Genomic DNA, 24,852 nt, shown 5'->3' on the forward strand with positions numbered 1-24,852 from the left:
AAACCATAGAATAAGAGGGGTACAATTCTGCACAATTCCCATAACCCAATCTCCATATCCCATTCCCTCCCTTTATAGCCTTCCCATTCTCTATCTTTCTGGGAGTATGGATCCAGGGTCGTTGTGGGTGGCAGAGGGTGGAAGGTCTGGATTCTGTAATTGCTTCCCCGCTGAACTTGGGCGTTGAGTGGTCGATCCATACTCCCAGTCTGCTTCTCTTTTTCCCTAGTAGGGTGGGGCTCTGAGGAAGTAGAGCTCCAGTACACATTGATGGGGTCGTCTGTCCAGGGAAGTCTGGTCAGCATCTTGTTGGCATCCAGAACCTGATGGCTGAAAAGAGATTTAACATACAAAGCCAAACAAATTGTTGAACACTCATGGACCTAAAGACTGGAATAATGCAGATGAAGTGTTGGGAGGTATTCCCTGTATGCTCTTATGTACTTCTGCTTTCAGGTATATACTTTTCCCTTAGTTTATGGGCACGGGTGAACCTATGCTCTATCTCAGGGGACCTGGTCTATATCTAGGTTTGGGAGCTTTATTGGGGAGTGGAACACCTGGAATGGAATTAGAGAATACTATGAAAGGAAAGGTCTCATCCGAGTGATGAAGCTGAAGGGTTGTCATTCCACACCTGAAGTCTCTGGTCACAGTCTGAAGTGAAGCATGCTGGTGTGGCACTCGTAGCGTTGATTAGGTTGCGATCCGCAGATGCAATATTACTCGATTTGAATTGAGAGACGCATGCAGAAAAGTGGGCCCCACCCTAAGGTTCCAGGATTGGGGGAAATATAGGCTCTATAGTGGAAATGTGAGGTTCCTGTTTTCTTATGGTTCAAGAGGCAATGGATAGTTATTGTTATACTCACATTATTTGGTGATAGGGTTAACTTTGGAAAGTCCCTTTGATAGGGTTTGGGGTATAATACCCAGCATCTTGTATATAGCTGTGCTGCTGGTTGCTTCTGTTCTCCCTGGTCTAGGCTTTTGGGAGAGACAACATATCAAAGACAGCCTATGTATTAAAAAGACTCAGAATGTGTTTTAAGAAGTTATAGACATATCATCAGTTTTTCGCCTCATATTAATTAAATACTGGTTTATATGTTTACACTTTAATAGTATTGTACATAAACACCACTCCCACCACCAAAAGACTGTGTCCCATCCCCACCACCCACCCCTGTCCCCCCACCCCCCACCATGCCGGGAAGCCCAGTGGCCACCCTTCCCTTTGCCACAGGGTCTTTACATTGGTGCTCTGCTCTCGATTGAATCAGATCCTGCTTTTAGTTGACATTTCTGTTCTTCTTTCTCAACTCCTGTTGATGAGTATCTTTATATTTCTGACCTAGCTGACTTAACATAATTCCTTCTTGCTCTGTCCAAGATGGGTCAGATAAGGTGGGCTCATTGTTCTTAATATTGCATAGTATTCCATTGTGTATATGTACCACAGCTTTCTCAGCCAGTCATCTGCTGCTGGGCACCTGGGTTCCTTCCAGGTTTTAGCTGTTATGAATTGTGCTGCTATGAACATAGATGTACACACATCTTTTTGGTTGGGCATTATGGAATCCTTGGGGTATAACCCCAGGAGAGGAATTACTGGGTCTATGTCTAGCCTTGTGAGAGTTCTCCAGACTGCTCTCCAGAGAGGCTGGACCAATTTACATTCCCACCAGTAGTGTAGAAGGGTCTGCATCAATTTTAAAGACATCTTCAATGAAATGAATCCAATTACACAGAAGACTAAGGCAAGAATAAACCTATGGGACTACATCAAATTAAAAAGCTTATGCACAGCAAAAGAAACCACTACCCAAATCAAGAGACCCCTCACAGAATGGGAGAAGATCTATACATGCCATACATCAGACAAGAGACTAATAACCAGAATATATAAAGAACTTTCAAATCTCAACAACAAGACAACAAATAACCCCACCCAAAAATGGGGGGAGGACATGGACAGAATATTCACCACAGAAGACATCCAAAAGGCTGAGAAACACATGAAAAAATGCTCCAAGTCTCTGATTGTCAGAGAGATGCAAATAAAGACAACAATGAGATATCACTTTACTCCTGTGAGAATGTCATACATCAGAATAGGTAACAGCAACAATTGCTGGAGAGGTTGTGGGTTCAAAGGAACCCTCCTGCACTGCTGGTGGGAACGTCAATTGGTTCAACCTCTGTGGAAAACAGTCTTGAGAACTCTCGGAAGGCTAGAAATGGACCTACCCTATGATCCTGCAATTCCTCTCCTGGGGATGTATCTTAAGGAACCCAACACACCCATCCAAAAAGATCTGTGTACACATATGTTCTTAGCAACACAATTTGTAATAGCCAAAACCTGGAAGCAACCCATGTGTCCAACAACAGATGAGTGGCTGAGCAAGTTGTTGTATATATATATATACAATGGAATACTATTCAGCTATAAAAAATGGTGACTTCACCGTTTTTAGCTGATCTTGGATGTACCTTGAAAACTTCATGTTAAGTGAAATAAGTGAGAAACAGACGGATGAATATGGGATAATTTTACTCTCAGGCAGAAGTTGAAAAACAAGATCAGAAGAGAAAACACAAGTAGAACTTGAACTGGAATTGGCATATTGCACCAAAATTAAAGACTCTGGGGTGGTTGGGTGGGGAGAATACAGATCCAAGAAGGATGACAGAGGACCTAGTGGGGGTTGTATTGTTATATGGGAAACTGGGAAATGTTAAGCATGTACAAACTATTGTGTTTACTGTCAAATATAAAACATTAATTCCCCAATAAAGAAATTCTAAAAAGTCTTAAAAAAAACTCATTATATTGTGACAAAATCCTAATCCAATCCATCTTTTTAAAATAATTTTTACAGTGGGAGGTTGGGTGGTAGCACAGTGGGTTAAGCGCATGAGACACAAAGCTCAAGGACCTACAGGGGAGTCACTTCATGGGCGGTGAAGCAGGTCTGCAGGTGTCTGTCTTTCTCTTCCCCTCTCTGTCTTTCCCTCCTCTCTCCATTTCTGTCTGTCCTATCCTACAATGAAGACATCAACAACAACAATAATAACCACAACCAGGCTACAACAACAAGGGCAACAAAAAGGGGGAAAAATGGCCTCCAGGAGCAGTGGATTCATGTGTAGGCACTCAGCCCCAGCAATAACCCTGGAGGCAAAAGAATAATAATAATTATAATTATAATTTTTACTTTTTTGGTAGAGACAGAAAGAGATAAAAAAAAAAACAAACTAGAGCACACTTGCATGGTGCAAAGCATAAGGATCCCTATATGAGCCTTGAGATCCCCACCTGCAGGGGGGCCGCTTTGCAAGTGGTGAAATACGTCTGCAGGTATCTATCTTTTCTCCTCCTCTCTGTCTTCCCCTCCTTGATTTCTCTCTGTTCTGTCCAACAGCAACAACAGCTCTAACAACAATAATAATGACAACTACATGGGCAACAAAATGGGAAAAATGGCTTCCAGGAGCAGTGGATTCGTGGTGCTTGCACTGAGACTCAGTGGCTATCCTGGAGGGAAAAAGAAAGACAGAAAGGAAGGAAGGAAGGAAGGAAGGAAGGAAGGAAGGAAGGAAGGAAGGAAGGAAGGAAGGGGGAAAGGAAGGAAGAAAAAGAGAGGGATTGAGGAAGGGAGAGAGAGGCAGAGAGAGAGAGAGAGAGAGAGAGAGAGAGAGAGAGAGAAGGAAGCAAGAAACTAGAGCACAAAGGCTCCCTTTACTGCTTTGGGGATAGGCTGGAACCTACTAAGATGCATGACAGAGTAGCATGGTGTCAAATTGACCTATTTCCTCACCCCCTTGTCCATATATTTTTTATTTAAAATATTTATTTATTTATTCCTTTTTTGTTGCCCTTGTTTTATTGTTGTAGTTATTATTGTTATTGTTATACCCCCTGTCCATCTTTAAGATGCACTTTTCTGTTCAGATGAAAAAGTATGAGAAAGCACTGAAGTGCTTTATCAATCAATAACATATGTTTATTGTATTTGGTTTTCATTTTTTATTTTTACCAAAGTACTGCTGAGCTGTTTTATGGTGCAGCTGGGGATTCAACCTGGGATCTCAGAGGCTCAGGCATGAAAGTCATTTGCTTAACCATCATGTTATCTCCTCCGCTTATCAATAATATGTATTTAAAAAGGAAATAAGAAAATTTAACTCACTTCTGTAATGATTCTTTTTACTTTAAGTAAATATACCTATTTTTAATAGAGTGTAATCAAGTATTTATTGCAATTAATTAGATATTATAAGTAATTTAAGTTTAATTTCTTTTTGAGGAGTTAAAAAAAACACATTGGAATTTAGATGTGTAAGATCACCATCAGTTTGTTTTGGGGCATAAGGTACTCTGATTTTTTGCCAACTTGTTTCTGTGTTAATTCAAATTAATTTGAATAATAGCTTAATTAATTTAAAAGTATATTCATTTTTCTTTACAATTTCAGTCCTTTACTAATGACCACAAGAGGCACTTTTGTCTTTTTTGTCAAAATATATTATTTAACAATGCTATTTCACTCCTCACTTTTTTTAGTTACAAAATAATTTGATTGAATTTTCTCATATGAAATCACTATTATTAAAGAAAATCGTAAGTTTTGTTGCTATTTAGAATTAAGAACAATTGTTTCAAGACATTAAACATATTACCTACCCTGAATATTTTTCCCTTATTGATTAGTATTCTTCTCGTGGAGCAATTCATTATTTAAGGCAACTTTTTTTGCAATCATGAGTAGCAGTCTTACACATTTCTTATAAGACAGGTAAATTGAATAATTTTTCATTGCAGATGAAATATTCCAGGTTAGGACCCAGAATATGCCGGGTATTAATGACTATTACATATGCATATTCACTTGTAATGCCAGGATATATCCCTTTACATTTATAAAGCGACTGTTCTCTTGATTACAATTTATCCAAGTAATAAGGTAGTTTTGTTCTTAAACACTTGGTGACTATGGGAGGTCTCCATAGGGATTAACATATCTGATGCAAAACATAAATAAACCCTGGACAATTGCTCATGTACTCAGGCAACTGAAAGGACAGTAGGAAGGGCAAAGGACTTCAAGATGACTTGGTCTACCAGGCAGCTGGTAAAAATAGGACAAATGCTGCCTTCCCCTCAATAGGTACACGGTAATTGCAGGAACTCACTGCAGTAGGGAAGAAAGATTTAATAAATAGGAATGAAAGTAATTGTGTCTGTGGATCCAGAAAAAGGAATCATTTGAGTTTGGCCAAGAAGAAATGAATATCTCATAATTTAATTGTACAAGTATCCAATTCCAGGCGAGCCAGTTTATACTCTGCACTTTACTACCACTAGGATAATTTTATTGCAGTGTATATAATCATAAATAGTTGTTTAAAGTGGAGCAAATCTTAGTCCCAGCATATGCTGCTTGATAAAGGAAGTCTGTAAAGTGGTTTGGAGGAATTTCAAAGTAACAAAGAATAGTTGGTTTATTTACTTTTTAATTTAATAAAAATTTACTAGTTAATAATGATTTAAAGATTATAGGATTTCAAGTGTATAGTTCCATGCCACATATACCACTAATGTTTGGTGTCTCCACCCTCTACAAAAAGTTTTTTTTTCACATTCATATGTTTTAGTTCTCTACATTTCATATATGAGTGACCTCCTTTGTTCTGACTGACGCTTTCAACTTGGAGGTAGATTAGCAAGAGGGCAAGTTGGGAACAGTCAACATCATAGTTTTCACTCTGCCTTAAACTCATTGAGTAAAATTGAAGACATAAGCAAGGCCTTTCGAGTAAAGATTTTCAGTAAAAGTGATGAATTAAACTAAATTAGCTATAATTCTATCTTTTAGCTGTAATGGTCAATGGGCATAGAAACATCCTATGTTTATTGTCTTCAGGGAAATGATACCTAAGTAGTCTAAAGCTGGTAAGTTTACTGTGATTTACCCATGATTTATTTCTAGAAAAAATGTAACCCAGGGGGTCTGAGAGATAGATATTGGTTGACCCAAGCACATTGATTCAATGACTAAATGAAGCTTCTCAGATATGCCACATGGGACAGAAGGATTTATCAGTATGGATTAAGATATATTGTCTGTTAAAGTAGCAGGTGCTGGAGAGGCATGAGTGCTTCAACAAATGGCCTCACTCCTTCCCAAGACTTTCCACTATGTCACTTAGTCTCCAAGGATGTTCCTCTCCATTTTTCAGCAAACCAGGTCACTCCCTGCTGCTAAATCTTAGGAGAACCATTAGCCCTGTTGCCCAATAGTCAATAGATTGATATATGAGTATTTATCAAAGGGGACCTTGAGTGACTTGACCTTGGGGTTTTCAATAATACTTAATGGTATTCCAGAAACAAGTCAAATGGGAACAGTATCTGTATAACAGGTGTCATGACAAAGACAACTTCAGGGAAAATTCCCCATTCTCTTTCTAAATGAGCTGCCAACCAGAAGGCTTATATACTCAGATATTCTTTTATACAATTTAGTAGAAGCCTACTATGTGCTTTCTGTTGCATTTGTGGATTGAGTAAATTCAACTGTACGGCTCAACCTAAACTACAGGGATGGTGGCACCCATTGTCTTCTGGGTATTGCATCTGAGTGCTTTGGGAAAAGGAGTCTCATTGACATTAAACATTTAAGCTCTATTTAGCACTGAAAGGAAACACATATGACAAAGGCAAGAGGACAGCAGTAATTAGCAGTTTTTTAGTCTTCTTTTTTTAACTTTTTACTAGTAATATAACCTTAATAATGTTTGAAAAGATAGTAAAATAACAGGGTTTTAATTCCATATGGCTCCCACAACTAGAGTTTTATGTCCCATCCTCTCTATTGAGAACTTCCCTATTCTTTATCCTTCATTGGACACAATGAAGTCATCTGTTCAGGGAGGTCAGGATGGAATCCTAGTAGTATCTGCAACTTGGTGACTAAAAGGCGGTAAGATACAAAGCAGGAAACATTTTTTTAATAGACAGGAACCAAAAGGTAGCAATATAGCAGATGAAATTAGAGGTCTCCCCATGGGAAATGTAGGAAAGATTAAATGAGAATAGAGATCTTAGGGTGAAAAGAAACTAAGACGTCTATTTCAGGTTTGTTCCAAGTGGCCTATGCCTTTAGTAATTTTTGCCTGAGCCTGATAGCTAACATGCAGGTGAACTAAAAATATTGTCTGGGAAGATGGTGCCAGTGTTGATAATAGGGCTAAAAGGCCGGACTAAGGCAGAGAATAGTGCCCAAACATGAGGCAAGTATGTAAATACCATTAACTGTTAACCCCATTGAAAGGCAGAGAATAGTGCCCAAACATGAGGCAAGTATGAAAATACCATTAACTGTTAACCCCATTGATCTGACACAGAGTCTATATATATTCATATTTAGCACAGGAGCCTGTGTAACCTCTGAGTTCCTGTCAATCTGAGGACTCCTGGACTCATGATCAGTATCAACTCACACTGGCATATGTGCACCAGGATGGCAGGAATCTTGTTTTATTTATATGCCCCTGCCTGACATGATGCTAAAACATGGAAGGTACCTAATTAATATGTGTTTAATGATTGATAGCCAGACCACTTCCTATAATGGTTAGGAGACAGACTCTGGGAAAGATAACCTGAATCCAAATCTCAGCTTTACTACTCATTGACTAGGAATGTGGGTGAGTGAGTAAATATCACTTTGTCTCAGTTTATTCATTTTATATGTTTAGATTTCTTAAAAAATATTTAACTTTTATTTATTATTGGATAGAGACAGAGAGAAATTGAGAGGGGAGGAGGTGATAAAGAGGTAGAGAGACAGAGAGACACCTGCCACTATATTTCACCACTTGTAAAACTTTCTCCCTGCAAGTTGGGACCTGAGGCTTAAACCCAGGTTCTTCTGAAATGTAATGTTTGTGTGCTTAACAGGTGCACCACCACCTGGACCCTCCTAATTTTTTTTAATATTGGTATAATACCTATATCAAAGGGTCATTTCAGTTATTTCCTGGCAAAGCAGTTGCAATATACAGGTGATTTCTTTTTTTTAATATTTATTTATTCCCTTTTGTTTCTCTTGTTGATTTATTGTTGTGGCTATTATTGATGTCACTGTTGTTGATAGGACAGAGAAAATGGAGAGAGGAGGGGAAGAAAGAGAGGGGGAGAGAAAGATAGACATCTGCAGATCTGCTTCATGGCTTGTGAAGCAACTTCCCTGCAGGTGGGGAGCCAGGGGCTTGAACCAGGATCCTTATGCTGGTCCTTGCGCTTTGTGCCATGTGTGCTTAACCCGCTGTGCTACCACCTGACTTAGGTGATTTGTTTTGGCAGCCCGAAGTTTTGGTTTTGAACAACCAAGTTTTAGTTTGTGAAAACACGAACTAATAACCCTGGGCCCAGAACCTAACATATTTCTTCCTTAAGACCTTGGTCTGCAAAGATTTCTATTTATACAGTGCTTGGAAGCATCTCTTTCCATCAGCTTTGTTAATATGCAACTTGACCCACCCATATAGATTGAGAACTCCTTGAATGATGACATCATCTAGGCTGTTTAGAGTGGGTGCTTAATCATTTTAGAATGGATTAATGAGTCATTTCATGAGTAGTTACCTTGGGTGTCTTCTCATGGAACTTTTCTTCATTTTACAAGGCATTCTGTGCCCGAAGCCCTCTAAGTCATTTGTGTTTCCCTAATCCTGGTCACTACAATTTCCTTACCCCACTGATATAATCTCTGTTTGCCCACTATCTGCCCATTAAACCCTTTTACTTTCTCACAATGTACTTTTTCCTCTTCCCTTTTCTAGCACCTTCAGCTGGCTTGCTATATATTTATATTTATATCTATATTTATATCTATATTTATATCTATATTTATATCTATATCTATCTATATTTATTTATTTTTATGTCCAGATCTGTGACCTTGAACATGCACAACTTCACTAATCCTGGCTGCTTTTCTACTCACATTGAAGACAGGGAAAGGGAGATGTGAGAGATAGTACACCACTAAAGTTTCTTTTGGTGCTATTGTACCTCCTATGTAGTTCCATGATTTGAAGCTGGGCACACACACATCACAATGTAAACACTCTACCTGTTGAGCTTTCTAGCCACAGTCTTTCAACTTTGATGTGTAGACTGAAAATCCTGTTTTGCACTATTTTTTATTTTAAGTTCAATATATATATATATATATATATATATATATATATATATATATATATCAACTATCCTAATTTACTCTTATAATCATCTGAAATTGTCCCATTACGCATTAAAAATATTTTCTCCCTGTGGAATACAGCTTCTTGATAGTATTTTTAGTATTGTTATTGTCTTGCTTTATGTTCTAAGTCTGCCGGTAAGAGCATTGAGTTATTGCCATCTTTAGTAGATTTAGGCTGTACTTCATGTACAGTGTGAGCTATCAAAGTAACTGATGTGAGCTTTCATCTAGTTCTTTCATGTTAGTGTTGTGTGGTGTTTGTAATCTGTTTAATTAGGTAAAACAACATATGTAAACATTTAGACAATGATGCAAGTTATTCCATGAGAGAAAGCTGTCTGAACTTACACCATTGTCTCAAAAACTCTTAATTGTTCCCAAACTGTCCTAATATGGTGTCACTCTAAGCAAGTATATTTAGGCAGTTGATTGTTCTTTCACTGTGGTGCTTCAGGTATTTCTATCCCTTCTCTTATTTCCATTGTGATCTGCATGGGGATTAGACTCTTCCTTCATCTGGGTATTTTCCTTTTGCAAAAGATAGATCTGTCTAGAGAAGACAGTGAATGCCACCATGATTCTAAACCGACCTGCTTTGGGCTGCTTGTGTGCAGATACACCTAAGAGGGCTCTTCTAGTCTGGCATCCCAGCCCCAGACACCTCTGACACTGGTATTCCTCTGGGAAGCCTCACTAATCAAACGGACTGCCCGGGGCTAAGTTCTGCAGTGTTGAAATGTGATTTTTCTTTTTATCCCAAGAAACTTATTTTTCTCTGTGTCTTAGCAAGCTCCACCCCTCGGGGGAGTAAAAGGAGTAGATTGGTTATGCTAAACACCCACCTCAGAGATTTGATTCTGATTTTCTCGCAGCAACCCAGTCATTTATATAGTCTAGATAGACTCATTTTGAACCTTCACTAAGCTATTTAATTTTCTGAAAATCATAACTCTAGGTAATTTGTATCTATATTTCTAGTCTCTCTTGGATTCCTAGCAAATAGTCTATGAAGCAGGAAACTGTGCCCTCTGTCTCTGTCTTGTTTTGCCTTTTCTCACCCAAAATGATAGTGATGTAGAGTTGTACAGTACTTTTCAGAGAGTATGAGTATTTTGTTTGCATAGATACTTTCTTTTTCACCAGAAAGGTGATGTGGGTAAGGAGGACACACAAAAGAATCAATTCTATGAACATCTAAAGAATGTGCCATGGGCAATTATGATTATGTTTTCTTGTCCTTCAGTTTCTAGACCAGTGGAAAAGGAACTATGCTTAGGACCTGCCCCCCCAGCCTCTCAGCTCTGCAGTGTCCCTTGCTCTACAGACTGCATTGTGTCTTCCTGGTCAGCCTGGGGCCTGTGTCTCCATGAAGACTGTCATGATCCTCAGGGGAGAAAAGGTGAGTGTCTTGTTTGTGTGTGCCAGTTATGCCCAGTGTATACACATTTATTCTATTTTCATTTATTAGCTGAGTAGCCAACTAAGCCTAAGACAATATTTGTCTGCAAAATTTAGATAACCAGCTCAAGCCTGATAACATTCAATTATTAGGGAGACCACTGGGGGAATTTCTGTGGTGCACAGAATCCAACTTTGATTTCACCTTCCAGCTAGTTTTATAACTGGTGAAGGATCTATTATTCAAAATAATGTGAATACATATACATATATAATCATTATATCAGAATAAGTAGACATGATTTCTGTTATCAGGAAACAACTATCTTAAATGTCTCTTTTCAGATTTCTATATGCTGAATTTTATGCTGTGCCCAATTCAGATCTTTGAGGGACATTTATGTATGTTGCTTACTTTTTGATGTTATCCTCAGGCCTAAAGTGAAATCTTCAAACATTGTGTGCTTGCTAAATTTTACAGACCTCTGTTATATTCTTCCCCTTATTTTGCTGTTAAAATGTACATACCCATCTTCAAAAATTCACTCATGATAACACCTTGATCTCTCTTTCATTGACCTTTCAGTTTATATTGACATTTTGTTCCTTTAAGCCACAGCACTAAAATACTTATTTCACAAAAGGGGAAATGAAGCCCAAGGACACTCCAAATGCTAGGTTAAATTGAGTTTACATTACTCTAAGATTTTAGGGCTATACAAAGGTATCCTATTCTGCAATTAAAAGAGATGAAAGTCTGCCTTTCAAAACAAAGTGGATATGGCGGAGGTGCTGATGCTTAGTGTAATGAGTAATGGAGTGAAAGGATATTGCAGCATAGTCTTCTTATATATGGGATATCGAGAAGTGAAATGAACGAACTTGCAAAAAAAAAATAGAAAAAGGCCTTAATGTATATTTATTCACTGTGCTCTTCATACCCTGTATCCCTGTTTTGAATTTTCTTCAAACATTATTCTCTTTGATGAAAAGCACTTTAAGTTTCTGTATCTCTTTATTTTGAAACTGTTTTGTGTGTTAAGCATTAATTCCTTTTCTTGTTGTTATTATTTTTTTAACCAGAATACTTTTCAGCTCTAGATTATGGTGCCCTGGCAGTTTGAACCAAGGACTTTGGAGCATCAGGCATGAGTCTCTTTGCATAGTAATTATGTTCTTCTCCTCTCCCCACAGAACATCTAATTTCTTTAAACATTAGTATGACGTAACTTCTCTTATTTCCCTCTCTGACAAGTCCTTCAAATCTGTCTTTATGAATTTTGCCAAAGAACTCATTTTCTTAATGGGATTCATTCTTATTTTTATGCAAATTACATGACACTTTTCTTAGTGTGGGCATCTATATTAGCATCTGTTGTTTACCTGAAAGTCATGGTCTGACTGTAATGATGGAATTTCTTCTGCTCATGACATGTGGCAGAGAGGTAGAAGGAAATGATAAATTTTATAGTGCCTCCAGGGTACCACTCCAGTCCACACAGTGAGGAGGGTGAGACTGGGAGCTCTAGACATGCAAGTCCTGTGTTTTATCAGTTAAGCAAGTTCTTGGCCACTATGCTGAATATATATATTTGCCTCCACAGTTATTGCTGGGGCTCAGTGCCTGCACCACGAATCCACTGCTCCTCGAGACTATTTTCTTTTTCCCTTGTTGTTTTATCACTCCTGTGGTTATTATTATTATTGTTGTTATTGATGTAATTGTTGTTGGATAGGACAGAGAGAAATGGAGAGAGGAGGGGAAGACAGAGAGGGGAAGAGAAAGATAGACACCTGCAGACCTGCTTCACCGCCTGTGAAGTGACCCCTGCAGGTGGGGAGCCAGGGGCTCAAACGGATCCTTATGCCGGTCCCTGTGCTTAGCTTAACCTGCTGCACTGTCTCTCAACCCCCCCGCTTACCTTTTTCTTTATTATCTTTATTTCTTAGTTAGATAGAGACAGTCAGAAATCAAGAGGGCAGGGGAGATAGAGATGGAGACAGAGACAATTGCAGCTCTGCTTCACCGCTTGTGAAGTTTTCCCCGTGCAGCCTGCTGATCTCTTTTTATTGCCCCAAAACTGAGTCCTTAGAATTGGCAGTTCAGTGCCATTGTCTCCTAGGGAAGTTCCATGATGTGGGTGTTTAAGAACCTTGGTGAGCCTGTCTCTCTCTCTCATCCCTACTTATCTGTTTTGCTAATATCTGCTGGGACCATTCTGCTGGCGATTAGAATAACTTATAAGCATTGTGCTTCTTCTCTTGATATGTTTGTGTTCTCTCTCCTTCACTGATTACTACTTTGTCCATTTTCAGAAGGATGTATGTATTTTTCAGAATAACCCTGAACTAGAAAGATTTTTCTGAGCTCTATTGTCCCTTATACATTTGTTTTTGGGTAGCAAGGTTTATTTATGACACATTGACATGATATTGCCTATTGGAGACCCCTGGATTTCGTGATGTATGTTACTTGTGCATGTTTGCATTACTGTTTTTTTTTTCAAATTGATTTGTTCTCTTTTGATGCCTTCCTTATTTTATTGTTGTAGTTATTGTTGTTGTTGATGTCGTCGTTGTTAGATAGGACAGAGAGAAATGAAAAGGTGAGGGGAAGACAGAGAGGGAGAGAGAAAGATCACTTCACCGCCTGTGAAGTGACTCCCCTGCAGGTGGGGAGCCGGGGGCTCGAACCAGGATCCTTCCACCAGTCCTTGCGCTTCGTACCATGTGCGTTTAACCTACTGAGCTACCGCCCGACTCCTGCATTATTATTTTTTTCTGTCATTCAATTACTAAAAGCTGTGCTGTGTACCCCTTTTTCTACATCTATCTAGAGAACTTATTGGGCATAAGCATGGTTCCCCACCTCAGCCTCTCTGTCGCTGATGATCCATGCTGGCACGATCTTGCTGCCTTGAGAGTCACCTTCCATTGCTTTCAAAGTTATAGAGTCCACAGCTGATCTAATAGGCAATTCACTAAGTGAAAGGCCATTTTGAATTAGGGTAGGCCTATGGCAATAGCTGAAACACTTATGTGAGCTTTGGATTCAACAATATGCATGGAGAGTGTCATGTGAAGATATAGAAAACATGAGAAGACCATAAATTGCACAGAGTTATGTAGAAGATACGACTTGGTACCTGGTATATGACTTAATCCCTATGTATCACCTTGGAGAGAGGGAACATAGACTATGGCTTGATGAGAGAAGGAAAATGTTGCAGTACTAACCTAGAAGTCCAATACTAACCTAAAAGTCCCAAGGAACTTAGATAACATTCTTCCCAAACAATACATTTTTTTTTCAAAGAAAGACTCAGTATTTGAACTAAAGAAATGAATGAGATGGTAGAAATTTTCATCTGAGGTATCAACTAATTCTGACCCTAGCAGAGTTTGGGTGGTGATGTAGGAATTCACAAAAATTAGTCTCTGTGACCCACAAGGTACAGCACTGGCTAGAGAAATGGATTTATGGGGCCAGGTGGTGGCACACCTGGTTGAACTCATGTGTTACTATGTGCAAGGATAAGTACAGAAACAAGAGTCTTTTTGAATACATATTACCTATTACAAAGAGACATTATTGTATAAACTTCTCATTAAAAGCTTATTTCTCTATAAGCATGTGGAAAACTAGAATGGTCTCCCATTATTATATATTATCTAAAACAATCAGTGTTTCAGAGCATAAGTGTGGTCTTCATAACAGTTTCATAGTAGTAGTCATGGGTTCTCCTTTTCAAAACATGCATTTCGGTGAATCTCTAGGAACTTAAGTACTAAGTTTGCAAGGAATTGGAAGAAGGGAGGAATCCTCTACCTCCTACCACATAAGCAGTTATATCTATACTGTATCATCATACCTGAAAGACTCCATCAAAATCCTCTGTAGAACAGCTTCTGTGGACAAGTTTGATGTCCTAGAAGATGTCTCAGAGGGAAAAAGATGTCATATAAAACTATGTCTCTGTTTGGAAAATAAATCTTTATTTTTTAATATTTATTTATTTATTTTCCCTTTTGTTGCACTTGCAGTTGAAGTCATCATTGTCATCGTTGTTAGGACAGAGAGAAATGGGGAGAGGAGGGGTAAGACAGAGAGGGGGAGAGAAAGACAGACACCTGCAGACCTGCTTCACCGCCTGTGAAGCGACTCCCCTGCAGGTGGGGAGCCAGGGGCTCGAACCGGGATCCTTAGCAGGTCCTTGTGCTTTGCGCCATGTGTGCTTAACCCACTGCGCTACCAACCAATTCCCTGGAAAATAAATTTTAATGTACTATACTCGTGTAAATTTTGTCCACCAATGACTTTTCAGATCATTTCTGTTTCATATTATCTCTCTTTTTAAAAACATGTTTTATTTATTAATGTATACAGAGAAAACTGAAAGAGGGAGATAGAAAGGAACAGAGACAGAGAGACACCTGCAGCCTTGTTTCATCACTAGGGAAGCTTTTCCCCTACAGATAGGGACCAGGGGCTTGAACCTAGATCCTGGCACACCATAATGTGTATGCTTAGCCAGGTGCGCCACCACCTGCCCCTTCTTTCATATATCACTAATTACAACTCTTTGGGAGTATATATCAAAGATGAAACAAGGGATGATAAAGCCTGATCTGATTTAAATTCCTCTCAAATGCATCCTAGCTTCACTTGCAAGTACCAGCCTGTTGAGCACTGTTCCCTTTGCCCACCTGTCACAGGCCTGATGGAAGGTGTGAAGGCTGTGTACAACAACTGATTTTCTGATGTTCTCGAATGGCTTTCAGCAACATATCTCAGTGGATTCCTGCCTGAAGGACACCTGCCTCAGTACAACAGTTACATGAATTTAACTTGTATAGTAATCACATATAATCAATAATGAAGCATTCTCCATTCGTTCCTACTCTCTTTTTTTAACCTGTGGAAATGGCGATAATACAGTGACTAGGAGAAAGACTAGTGAGAGGAAAAAGGATTATCTGCAACTTACCAAATATGTTGTCTTTCTGTTTCTGGCGTTTGATTACTTACTTACCTTTAACACACACACACACACACACACACACACACACACACACACACACACACACACACAAGTTTGACTGTCTTAGACTCCTGCACCTATGCTTATTGCATTTCTTTAGGGTAGGAAATTCATATATGAAGCTCAACACTGTGGTTTACATCCCAGAGATTTGCAATGGTTAATGCATTAGCTCCTGTACCTCAGCCTCTGTGGAATTCTAAACTACATTTTGTCTGTGCCGGTCAGTGACTTTGGTGAGCTAGGTCAGAACATGGAACAGACCCAGACTGAACACATTTCAGACCTGATGTTCCCAAGTCAGTGGAAATAACAAGAAGATTAATTATTGGCATCATAACATGCTTGAACTCCATATAGAAGCAGAATCATTTCCCTAGAGAGAAAGTTCCATTTTTTAAATTCGTCCCAAGGGGCATTATAGGCAGGTAGTTCAGGCAAGTTTTAGCAAGACAATAAAAACAAAAATTCTCACTTCTCTAGGGAAGCATTTATATAATAGTATGCCCAGAAGTGAATAACAAACATGCCTTGCATTTTTCTACCTAACATTACCTAGCAATGTGGGTGGGGCTTCTCACCTCAGTCTTGCTGAGCTAGTGTGGGGGTGCTTCTTCCCAGGTGCGTGCTCTCTGAGTAGGGGAGAACTTGACTGGAGCCAGCCTGGGCTGCTACTCACTCCGTGACGCAGGAGAGAGAGTCTTGAACTTGTGGCAGAGTGGTAATGCAATGTATTGATCAGAGAGACAACGCTTTTATAGGATAGAACTGAAAGTGGCAAGTCGGAAATGGAAATGGCTAGAAAAGGGGGCGGAGAAAGGCAGAAGTGGGCTGGGAAGGTAGAAACTTCCATAGCAACTGTTGAGAGGGTTTTAACTGGTGGGATTAATGTTACCCTGCAGGCAGGGAGGGTCTCAAGGTAGAAAGAAGATAAATCAAAAGAAAGGAATGGGTGGGGATCTTTCAGGCAAAACAATGATTATGTAAATAGGCCAGAGTATCAGGAATACAGGGTGGAGTGGGGAGCTGGCTTAATGCCTGACACAGTCTGATCCTACAAAAAGAGATTTGTTCTGTTTAAAAATAGTTGTTTTTTTTTTATGAGAGAAAGGGAAACACACAGAAAAAAAAAAAAGAACTGAAGCACCACTCTGGCATATTAGATAGGTATCAGTCATCAAATTCAAAACATCATATTCATAAATCTGTTTCTCTTTTTTAGATTTTTTGATTATCTTTATTTATTGCATGGAGACAGTCAGAAATTGAGAGGGTATGGGAGATAGAGAGGGCGAAAGAGACACACCTGCAACATTGCTTTACCACTCTTTCAGAACTCTGGTGGTAGGAAGGGTGCAGAATTATACCCCTGTTCTCTTATAATTTTGTAAATCATTATTGCCTATAATAAAATTTAAAATAGAAATTATTGTAGGTTGACAGCTAGCATGAGAAAACTTGACTAATACCAAACATAATGACCCCTTAGCTCTCAGTGCCCAATAGTACAGATGACCTCTATTCTTACATGTAATGCCTATGGCTTATCTATCAACATAATTGTTCTTGCTTGGTTTATGTCATTGAACAAAGCCTGATCTGGTTCTCCATGATTATACTCTCTGGTTACTGACTCAATTAACTAGTTCTATTTACTAGTGATTGTGGGTGTCCTATGATTTAGAGCTTAATGCCATTGAGAGCATGTTCACTTTTCCTTTATAAATCAAGTTGCATTCATCTCACCATAAATCTATATGTTGTCTCTTCTCAGTCAATAAATTCTTTTAGTCTGTAATTTGTAAGTGCCCTTGTCCTAACTCTAACTAGGATCTGATCACAGCATGAGCTCAACATAAAACAAAAACCTTGAATTCTCTTGTTAGTACTTAACTTTAATCACACAGCAATGCTCAAACCTGCAATAGACATCAGATTTTTTTCCTGGGGGCTTCTATTCTGAAAGATATCTAAGTACCAACTTCACAGCAACTGGAGCACTTACAAAGTTCCATTTTAACCAGGTATTATCATTTAGGAAACATTAACTGCCATATGTAGATCACTGCAATGTATTGTGGAAAGTCTCAGGGTGACATAAAATATAGTTCTTCCTACATGGAGTATATAATCCACTCAGGAAAAAGGTACATGCATTAATTAAGCATGTATCCTATACAAACATTGCAAATTATTTAAGCCACCTTCTTTATATTATCCTAATTTAACAAGTGCACACGATTCTTCCATAAGCTACTATTTCCATCTCACATCTGTAAAAACTAAGGCTAAACCACATTTAATATTTCTGCTAAGGCATTGCTGACTAAGCAAATACCCATGAAATTCAGATGAGGTCTTTCTGTCTACAGTAAAGAATTAAAACCAACCAGCTCTTATGTACAATATTCTCTGCCCTCACTTTAGGTAGTGAAAATGACCAGTGCCACAGACCATTTCCTTAAACTATAGATGTGCAGATTAAATGGTGCACTGGGGAGCAAGACAGACTTTTAATTATTTTCTAACCTCGAACCAGTACCTCTTTCATTAATAGTTAATAGTTAATATTAACTATGGAAGTAGTAGTTGCAGTGCTTTTTTTCTATGAACTCAAGGGTCTGATATATTTTCTGCTAGTTTTGTGTATATTATAGATGGTTAGGATAGAGTAAATACAGCGTTTAGGAGAGAAGATGGAGAAATAGCACAAGTGGCAAGACAGCGGTTAGCATTGAGTTTGTTTTTAATTGAAGCAAGGGGAAACTTAAAGGAGATTCAAAAAGGGAGATCAGAGTTTGCTTGCGGACTATATCTTTTTCATGTGCTAGTGATTCATAAGTACCCATGTGAATACCTACAGAGTGATCCATAAACAACTCTTTGTCTCTTCACTAATTCCATTGGGACAAGCCTGAAGCAATAACCAACAGATTAAACACATATGACAGAAGCCTATTATATTTCTGTTTCCTTGACAGCATCAAGGGCTATTGTTTAACTACTGGGAATCAAAGAATTTCAGCTTTATAAGATTGAATTTTAGATCCCAACTCTTGAGAAATCAACCACAATTCCTACAGGGATGTTATCTTACGGGATCATCATTAGTTTACAACCTGCCATGAATATAAAATAATAAGAAGCTTTGATAAGGTGATTGCGAGCCTGAGAACTTCTTATATTTAAAATCAGCCACTGACTAATCCCAACAGTCACAGGGATTAAGTACAGAAACAAGAGTCTTTTTGAATACATATTAATATACATACATAGATATGTCTTTTGTTGCTGCATTTATTGACTCACTGTAGACTTTTATTCACTTTTGCTTTAAGGTATATACCCCACCCCCCCACCCCGAACTTATGGATACATGTGTACATAAGCTCTGTCTCCTGGGCCCTGGTCTGTATCTAGGTTCTGAGGATTTGTTAGGAAGTGGACCACCCAAAATGGAATTAAAAAATTTTTTTTTAATTGTCTTTATTTGCTGGATAGAGACAGCCAGAAATTGAGAGGGAAGGGGGTGGTAGAGAGGGAGAGAGACAAAGAGACACGGGCAGCCCTGTTTTACCACTTGTGAAGCTTTCCTCTGCAGGTGGGGACCAGGGGCTCAAACCAGGGCCCTTGCGCATTGTAACACTTCTGCTCAACAACGTGCGCCACCACCTGGCCCCCCAAAATGGAATTAAGGATTCCTATGAGCTAGAAAAAGTCTCACTAGAATAATGAAGCTGACAGGTTGACATTCCACACCTGAAGCCTCTGGAAAGGATCAGAAGTGAAACATGTCAAGGTTGTACAGGTTGCATTGAATAGGTTGGGATCAGCAGATGCAGTATCAATTGCTATGAATTGAGAGAAGCATGCAGGAAAGTGAGCTCCATCCCCCGAGGTGCCAGGACTGAGGGAAATAAGGGTTTTGTAGAGAATGGGGAAGGTTTCTGCTGTCTTAGGGTTTAAGGAGACACTAGATAGTTATTGCTATAACCAAATTATTTGGCAATAGGGTTAACTTTGAAAATCCCATTGTTAGTATTTTCTGTATCATCACCTCACTGTAATTTATGTCCTTTTTGCCGGGCTAGCTTCTCAGGTGGGAGAGAGACGACCAGGGACTCATGGCTGAGCTGGGAATGCAGTTCAATCTTTATTGATGATCGGGGATGCAGTTCAACAATCTAATCTCTAATCACAATTCTGTCCTATATATCTCCTGAGGCAGAAGTGTCTGGTCAGAAGAGGATGTACGTAGGATAGGGGGTGGGGAGAAGGAAAAAGCTTGTGAACCAGTGGCGATTAAAACAGTGGAGGTCTCAAAACAGTGATTATGTAAATAGATCACAGCATCAAGCAGTGCAACAGAAGGGGTCTTAGAAGCAGAATTTAGAAGCAGACCAACACTTTTATGCTATTTACATATAGCTGTATCTTATAAAGTAATGTCACCAGTTACTTCTGTTCTCCCTAGTTTAAGCTTATAGGTGATTTAATATTTCAAAGAAGTCATTATTAGAGAAGTATTAACAATTTGATACCACTGTTAAAATTCACTCTGATTACAAATTTGAAGTTTTAAGACTGAAGGAACCTATATTCAGAGTTATGGTCTATGCAGCAACAAGTTTGAGACATTCAATCCACCCTGCCCCTCCACAGAAGACTATTAAGCACTTTCACTTTGAGTTATATAATTGTCCCTTTTTTATGGATATATGTACACCTGTACCCAGTAACCTAGGTCCTAGCCTGTATCTAGTACCTGCTATTTTGTTAGTAATGTGTCATCAGAAATGGAACTAGGTAGTTCTATGTGTTAGGAAAGATCTTGCCAGATTAGAAGATTTAGGAAGTTGCCATCTTGGGCTTGGCTTCTCTGGTGACAACCCACAGTAACAAGTCAGTAGCAGCATAAAGTGGCATTGCAGCACTGGGAGCATTGGCTTTAGCTGAGGTGGACAGAGATGGTATGACAGTAAAAGAAAAAACAATAGAAACATCAAGAAATATGGGCATAGTCATAGAGGCTCCAGGATGAGGAGAAATAAGGATCTTAAGGGGAATGGAAAGGGTTTCTTCTGGTCTTAGAAATACTTTAAAATGCAGCAGTAATTATTGCAACCAAGTTAATTGGTAGTTTGTTTTTCTATGAAAAGCCAAGGGTTAAGATCTACTGTAATATACTTGACCTCACTATGCTTCTACAATAGCTTCTTCATTGTTATTTACTTCTTAAAGGCTAATGCATAATAGTTGTTGAAGTATTATCCTACAATAAGATTAATTTCATTACAAAATAAGAAATCAGGGGGTGGGGGGGTAAAAATAAGTGGTGCACCAGTTAAGTGTACATAGTACTAAGATAAAGACCTGTGTAAAGATTCAGGTTCCAGCCCCCAGTTGCCCACCTGCAGGGGGGTCGCTTCACAAGCAGTGAAGCAGGTCAGCAGGCATCTTGTTTTGCTCTCTCCCTCTCTATCTCCCCTTTCCTCTCAATTTCTTTCTGTCCTATCCAATAAAATGGAAAAGAAAATGGCCACCAGGAGCAGTGGATTTATAATACCAAGCCCTAGCAATAACCCTGAATGTGGAGAGAGGGAGAGGTGGGGATGAAATGAATTAACTCAGTAAATTGTATTTCAAGTATTACTGAATAGAATATAAATTACTTAAGATCCTTTGAAGGCAGGCATTTCTGTAAGAAAGGATCATAGGACCAGAATCTAAAAACTCACAGACTTAACATATTATATTTGATTTTCAGTAACTTTTTGTTTTAAAGTTTCATCTTCTGTTTTTAAAAACATAAGCTAGTTTCTTGTAATTTTAACACAGAAAGCGTACATATAAAAGCATCCATGCTTCTTACTAATAACAGTTCTGAGTGTTACTAATGATCAGAAGCTTCTTACTAATAATCAGAAGCTGAGTGATTATCAGTCATTTTAGGGCAAACACACACCTTGCTTCACCATAGATTCCACCCTTCCCTATGCTCTTTCTTGTGTCTGTATGACTTGTCACCTGTGATGCTGACTTTGCACTTTTAATTTGCAATTGTACAATTCATTATTTTTTATTGGTGAAAGACATTAACTCACGTACTTCATTTCTGTATGGAGCTCTCTAGTTCATGTGAAAAATATACAATTCTTGATTTTAGATAGATGCTCTTGTTTTGTATTTTTAACCCTTTTTAAAAATTAATTAATTAATTAATTAATTGATTGATTGATTGATTTTAACCAGAGCACTGTTCAGCTCTGGCTTATGGTGGTCCAGCAGGGGATTGAACCTGGGATTTTGGAGCCTCAGGCATGAGAGTCTGTTTGCATAACCATTATACTATCTCCCCTCTGCCCTTTTTAATCTTTTTTTTTTAAATTTATTTATTTATTTATTCTTTTTGTTGCCCTTGTTGTTGTTTTTTTATTGTTGTAGTTATTATTGATGTCATTGTTGTTGGATAGGACAGAGAGAAATTGAGAGAGAAGGGGAAGACAGAGAGGGGGAGAGAAAGATAGACACCTGCAGACCTGCTTCACCGCCTGTGAAGTGACTCTCCTGCAGGTGGGGAGCCGGGGGCTCGAACCGGGATCCTTCCGCTGGTCCTTGTGCTTAGCGCCACCTGCGCTTAACCCGCTGCGCTACCGCCGGACTCCCTTAATCTTTTTTTAAACATGTTTTATTGTCTAAACATGTTTTATTGTCTTGATGCACTACTTTTGTATCAACATGCATTCTTTGTCTAATCAATAAATTGTTTCTTAAGAAGCTATATAAACAATAATTACATATAATTATTCAGAACTTCATTTTTGTTTGTTTGTTTATCACCAAGGTGATAATATACTCCAGATGGACATTTTTCAGATACAGAGACAAAGAGACAAAGGGAGAGAGGGAAAGATACCATGGCACTGAAGTTTCCTCCAGTGCAGTAGTGGCTCAAACCAGGGTCACATGTAGAGCAAAGTAAGCACACTATCAAGGTGAGCTACCTTGTCAGCCCTCAGAATTTTCTTAGTTTAGTTAGAGTGGACACGGAGCTGCCTACACAGTAAGTGATCACTTTTCAATAATAATGCTGCAACTCTTTATAAATATTTGAGGGATGGTGATAAAAATATATGATTTAACTAAGGAATCTTTCTAAAATCTGAGAAAAAAAAATATTGTCACTGTCTATCTACTGGGAACTGCTCCACTCCTTCCTTTTATTTTATTGGGTGGGTCTATGGTTTACAGTCAATAGAGTTGTTGATACACATGTAAAATTTCTCAGTTTTCTGCAAAACACTATCACTCCCAACCCAGGCCCAACTCCACCATCATGCACCAGGACCTGAAAGCCCTTTGCGTGCCCCTCCCCAAGAGTCCTTTACTTTGGTGGAAAACATTTCATTTCTTACATTTTTATTCTAGTGGTAACTTGAACCCTAGTTCCACAGTATGTATGTATGTATGTATGTACTTTTGCATTCCAGGACTCATGCCTGTGCAGTTCTTGCATTCTTGAAACTCTCTTATTTTCTTTTTACTTATGAAAGTAAATTGACAAGAAAAGAAGAAACATCATAATATCTCTTAAGTAGGGTGCTACCTTGGAGTACCAGGGCTGGGATCTGAGTCCTTGCACATGGTTAAATGTTTACTCTACCAGGTGATGGACAAGTAGTCCATGGGCCCATTTGTGTGCATGTTTGGAGTACAATTTAAGTGGCCATATCTTCCTGAGGCATGCAGACCTGCTGTTCTCCAGGAATTGATACAGAAACTCCTCAGGGCAGGAACCTTTGAATGCTTTGGTACAAGGTGTACTCCAAAATGTAGGTATATCTCATTGTCCTGCAGAGTAACAAAAATGTTAAAGGCAACAGTAAAATTAAAGCATAAATTTATCTCTGCTTAAACTATTTTTCGTGAATCTTAATTTATTTTTACCAAATGATTGGTACCCTTAGACCAGTGTAACTTAATGTTTAATTTGATGTCTTATCTCTCCAGATTATAAATTGTGAAAATATTCAGGGATAGTTTTTTAAAAGATTTTATTTTATTGTTTTTTTAAGTTTTTATTTTCCCTTTTGTTGCCCTTGTTGTAGTTATTGTTGTTATTGATGTCATTGTTGTTAGGACAGAGAGAAATGGAGAGAGGAGGGGAAGACTGAGACGGGGAGAGATAGATAGACACCTGCAGACCTGCTTCACTGCCTGTGAAGCGACTCCCCTGTAGATGGTGAGCCAGGGGCTCAAACCAGGATTCTTAGCTGGTCCTTGTGCTCCGTGCCATATGCGCTTAACCCACTGTGCTACTGCCCAACTCCCAGGGATAGTTTATTTTTTTTTTATCTAATTATTTTCCAGTCTCTCTTTTTAAAAAAAAAATTTTTAATACTTATTTATTTTCCCTTTTGTTGCCCTTGCACTTTGTGCCACATGTGCTTAACCTGCTGCACTACTGCCTGACTCTCCAGTCTCTCCTCTCTTTCTTGCTGCTTCCAACTTTCTAGATAATAATAATAATAATAATAATAATAAGAAGAAGAAGAAGAAGAAGAAGAAGAAGAAGAAGAAGAAGAAGAAGAAGAAAAAGAAAGAAATACATTTTTAAGTGCTATGGCTATTAAAGTTAAAGTTCTGTCTCTTTAGTAGATGCTGCTTCTTTTCTACTGCTGGGTAAGTGTGGGGTTCTGTGAAACATTTGCTCTTTGTTGTTTTAGGTTTTAGAATAAGACGACGACATGTCCTCATGGAAGCCACAGGACCTGAGGGGCATTGCCCTCACTTAGTGGAATCTGTTCCTTGTGAAGATCCCATGTGTTATCGATGGTTGACAACTGAAGGGCTGTGCATTCCTGGTCATGGAAAGTGTGGCCCAGGACATCGTATTCTGAAGGCAGTCTGTCAGAATGAACAAGGTATGACACAAAAAACCACAAAGGTTGTTAAATGATATGGGAGAAAAACACACCTTTTTCTCCCCTTGGGTATTTGTGTTTAAGTCAATGCTTAAATGACTTTTATAAAGTAGTTTAAGATGCAAAGTACAGTTCAACTTAATATGGAGCTGTATATGCCATGACAAAAGGAATGGCTATTCTTAAATGCCTCAAGATTTCTCTGGAATT

The 24,852-nt window shown here is 38.7% G+C and overlaps 1 protein-coding gene across 1 annotated transcript in view; it reads left to right on the plus strand.

Moving 5' to 3' along the window:
- THSD7B (thrombospondin type 1 domain containing 7B) overlaps positions 1-24,852 on the plus strand; it is a 1,062,005-nt gene that overhangs the window by 449,822 nt on the left and 587,331 nt on the right. The window contains exons 6-7 of the mRNA XM_007525013.3: positions 10,522-10,677; positions 24,445-24,642. Coding sequence (XP_007525075.1) covers positions 10,522-10,677; positions 24,445-24,642 — 354 coding nt within the window. The remainder of the gene's footprint in view (positions 1-10,521; positions 10,678-24,444; positions 24,643-24,852) is intronic.

This window comes from Erinaceus europaeus, chromosome 18 (assembly GCF_950295315.1).
Source record: "Erinaceus europaeus chromosome 18, mEriEur2.1, whole genome shotgun sequence".
NCBI lineage: Eukaryota > Metazoa > Chordata > Mammalia > Eulipotyphla > Erinaceidae > Erinaceus > Erinaceus europaeus.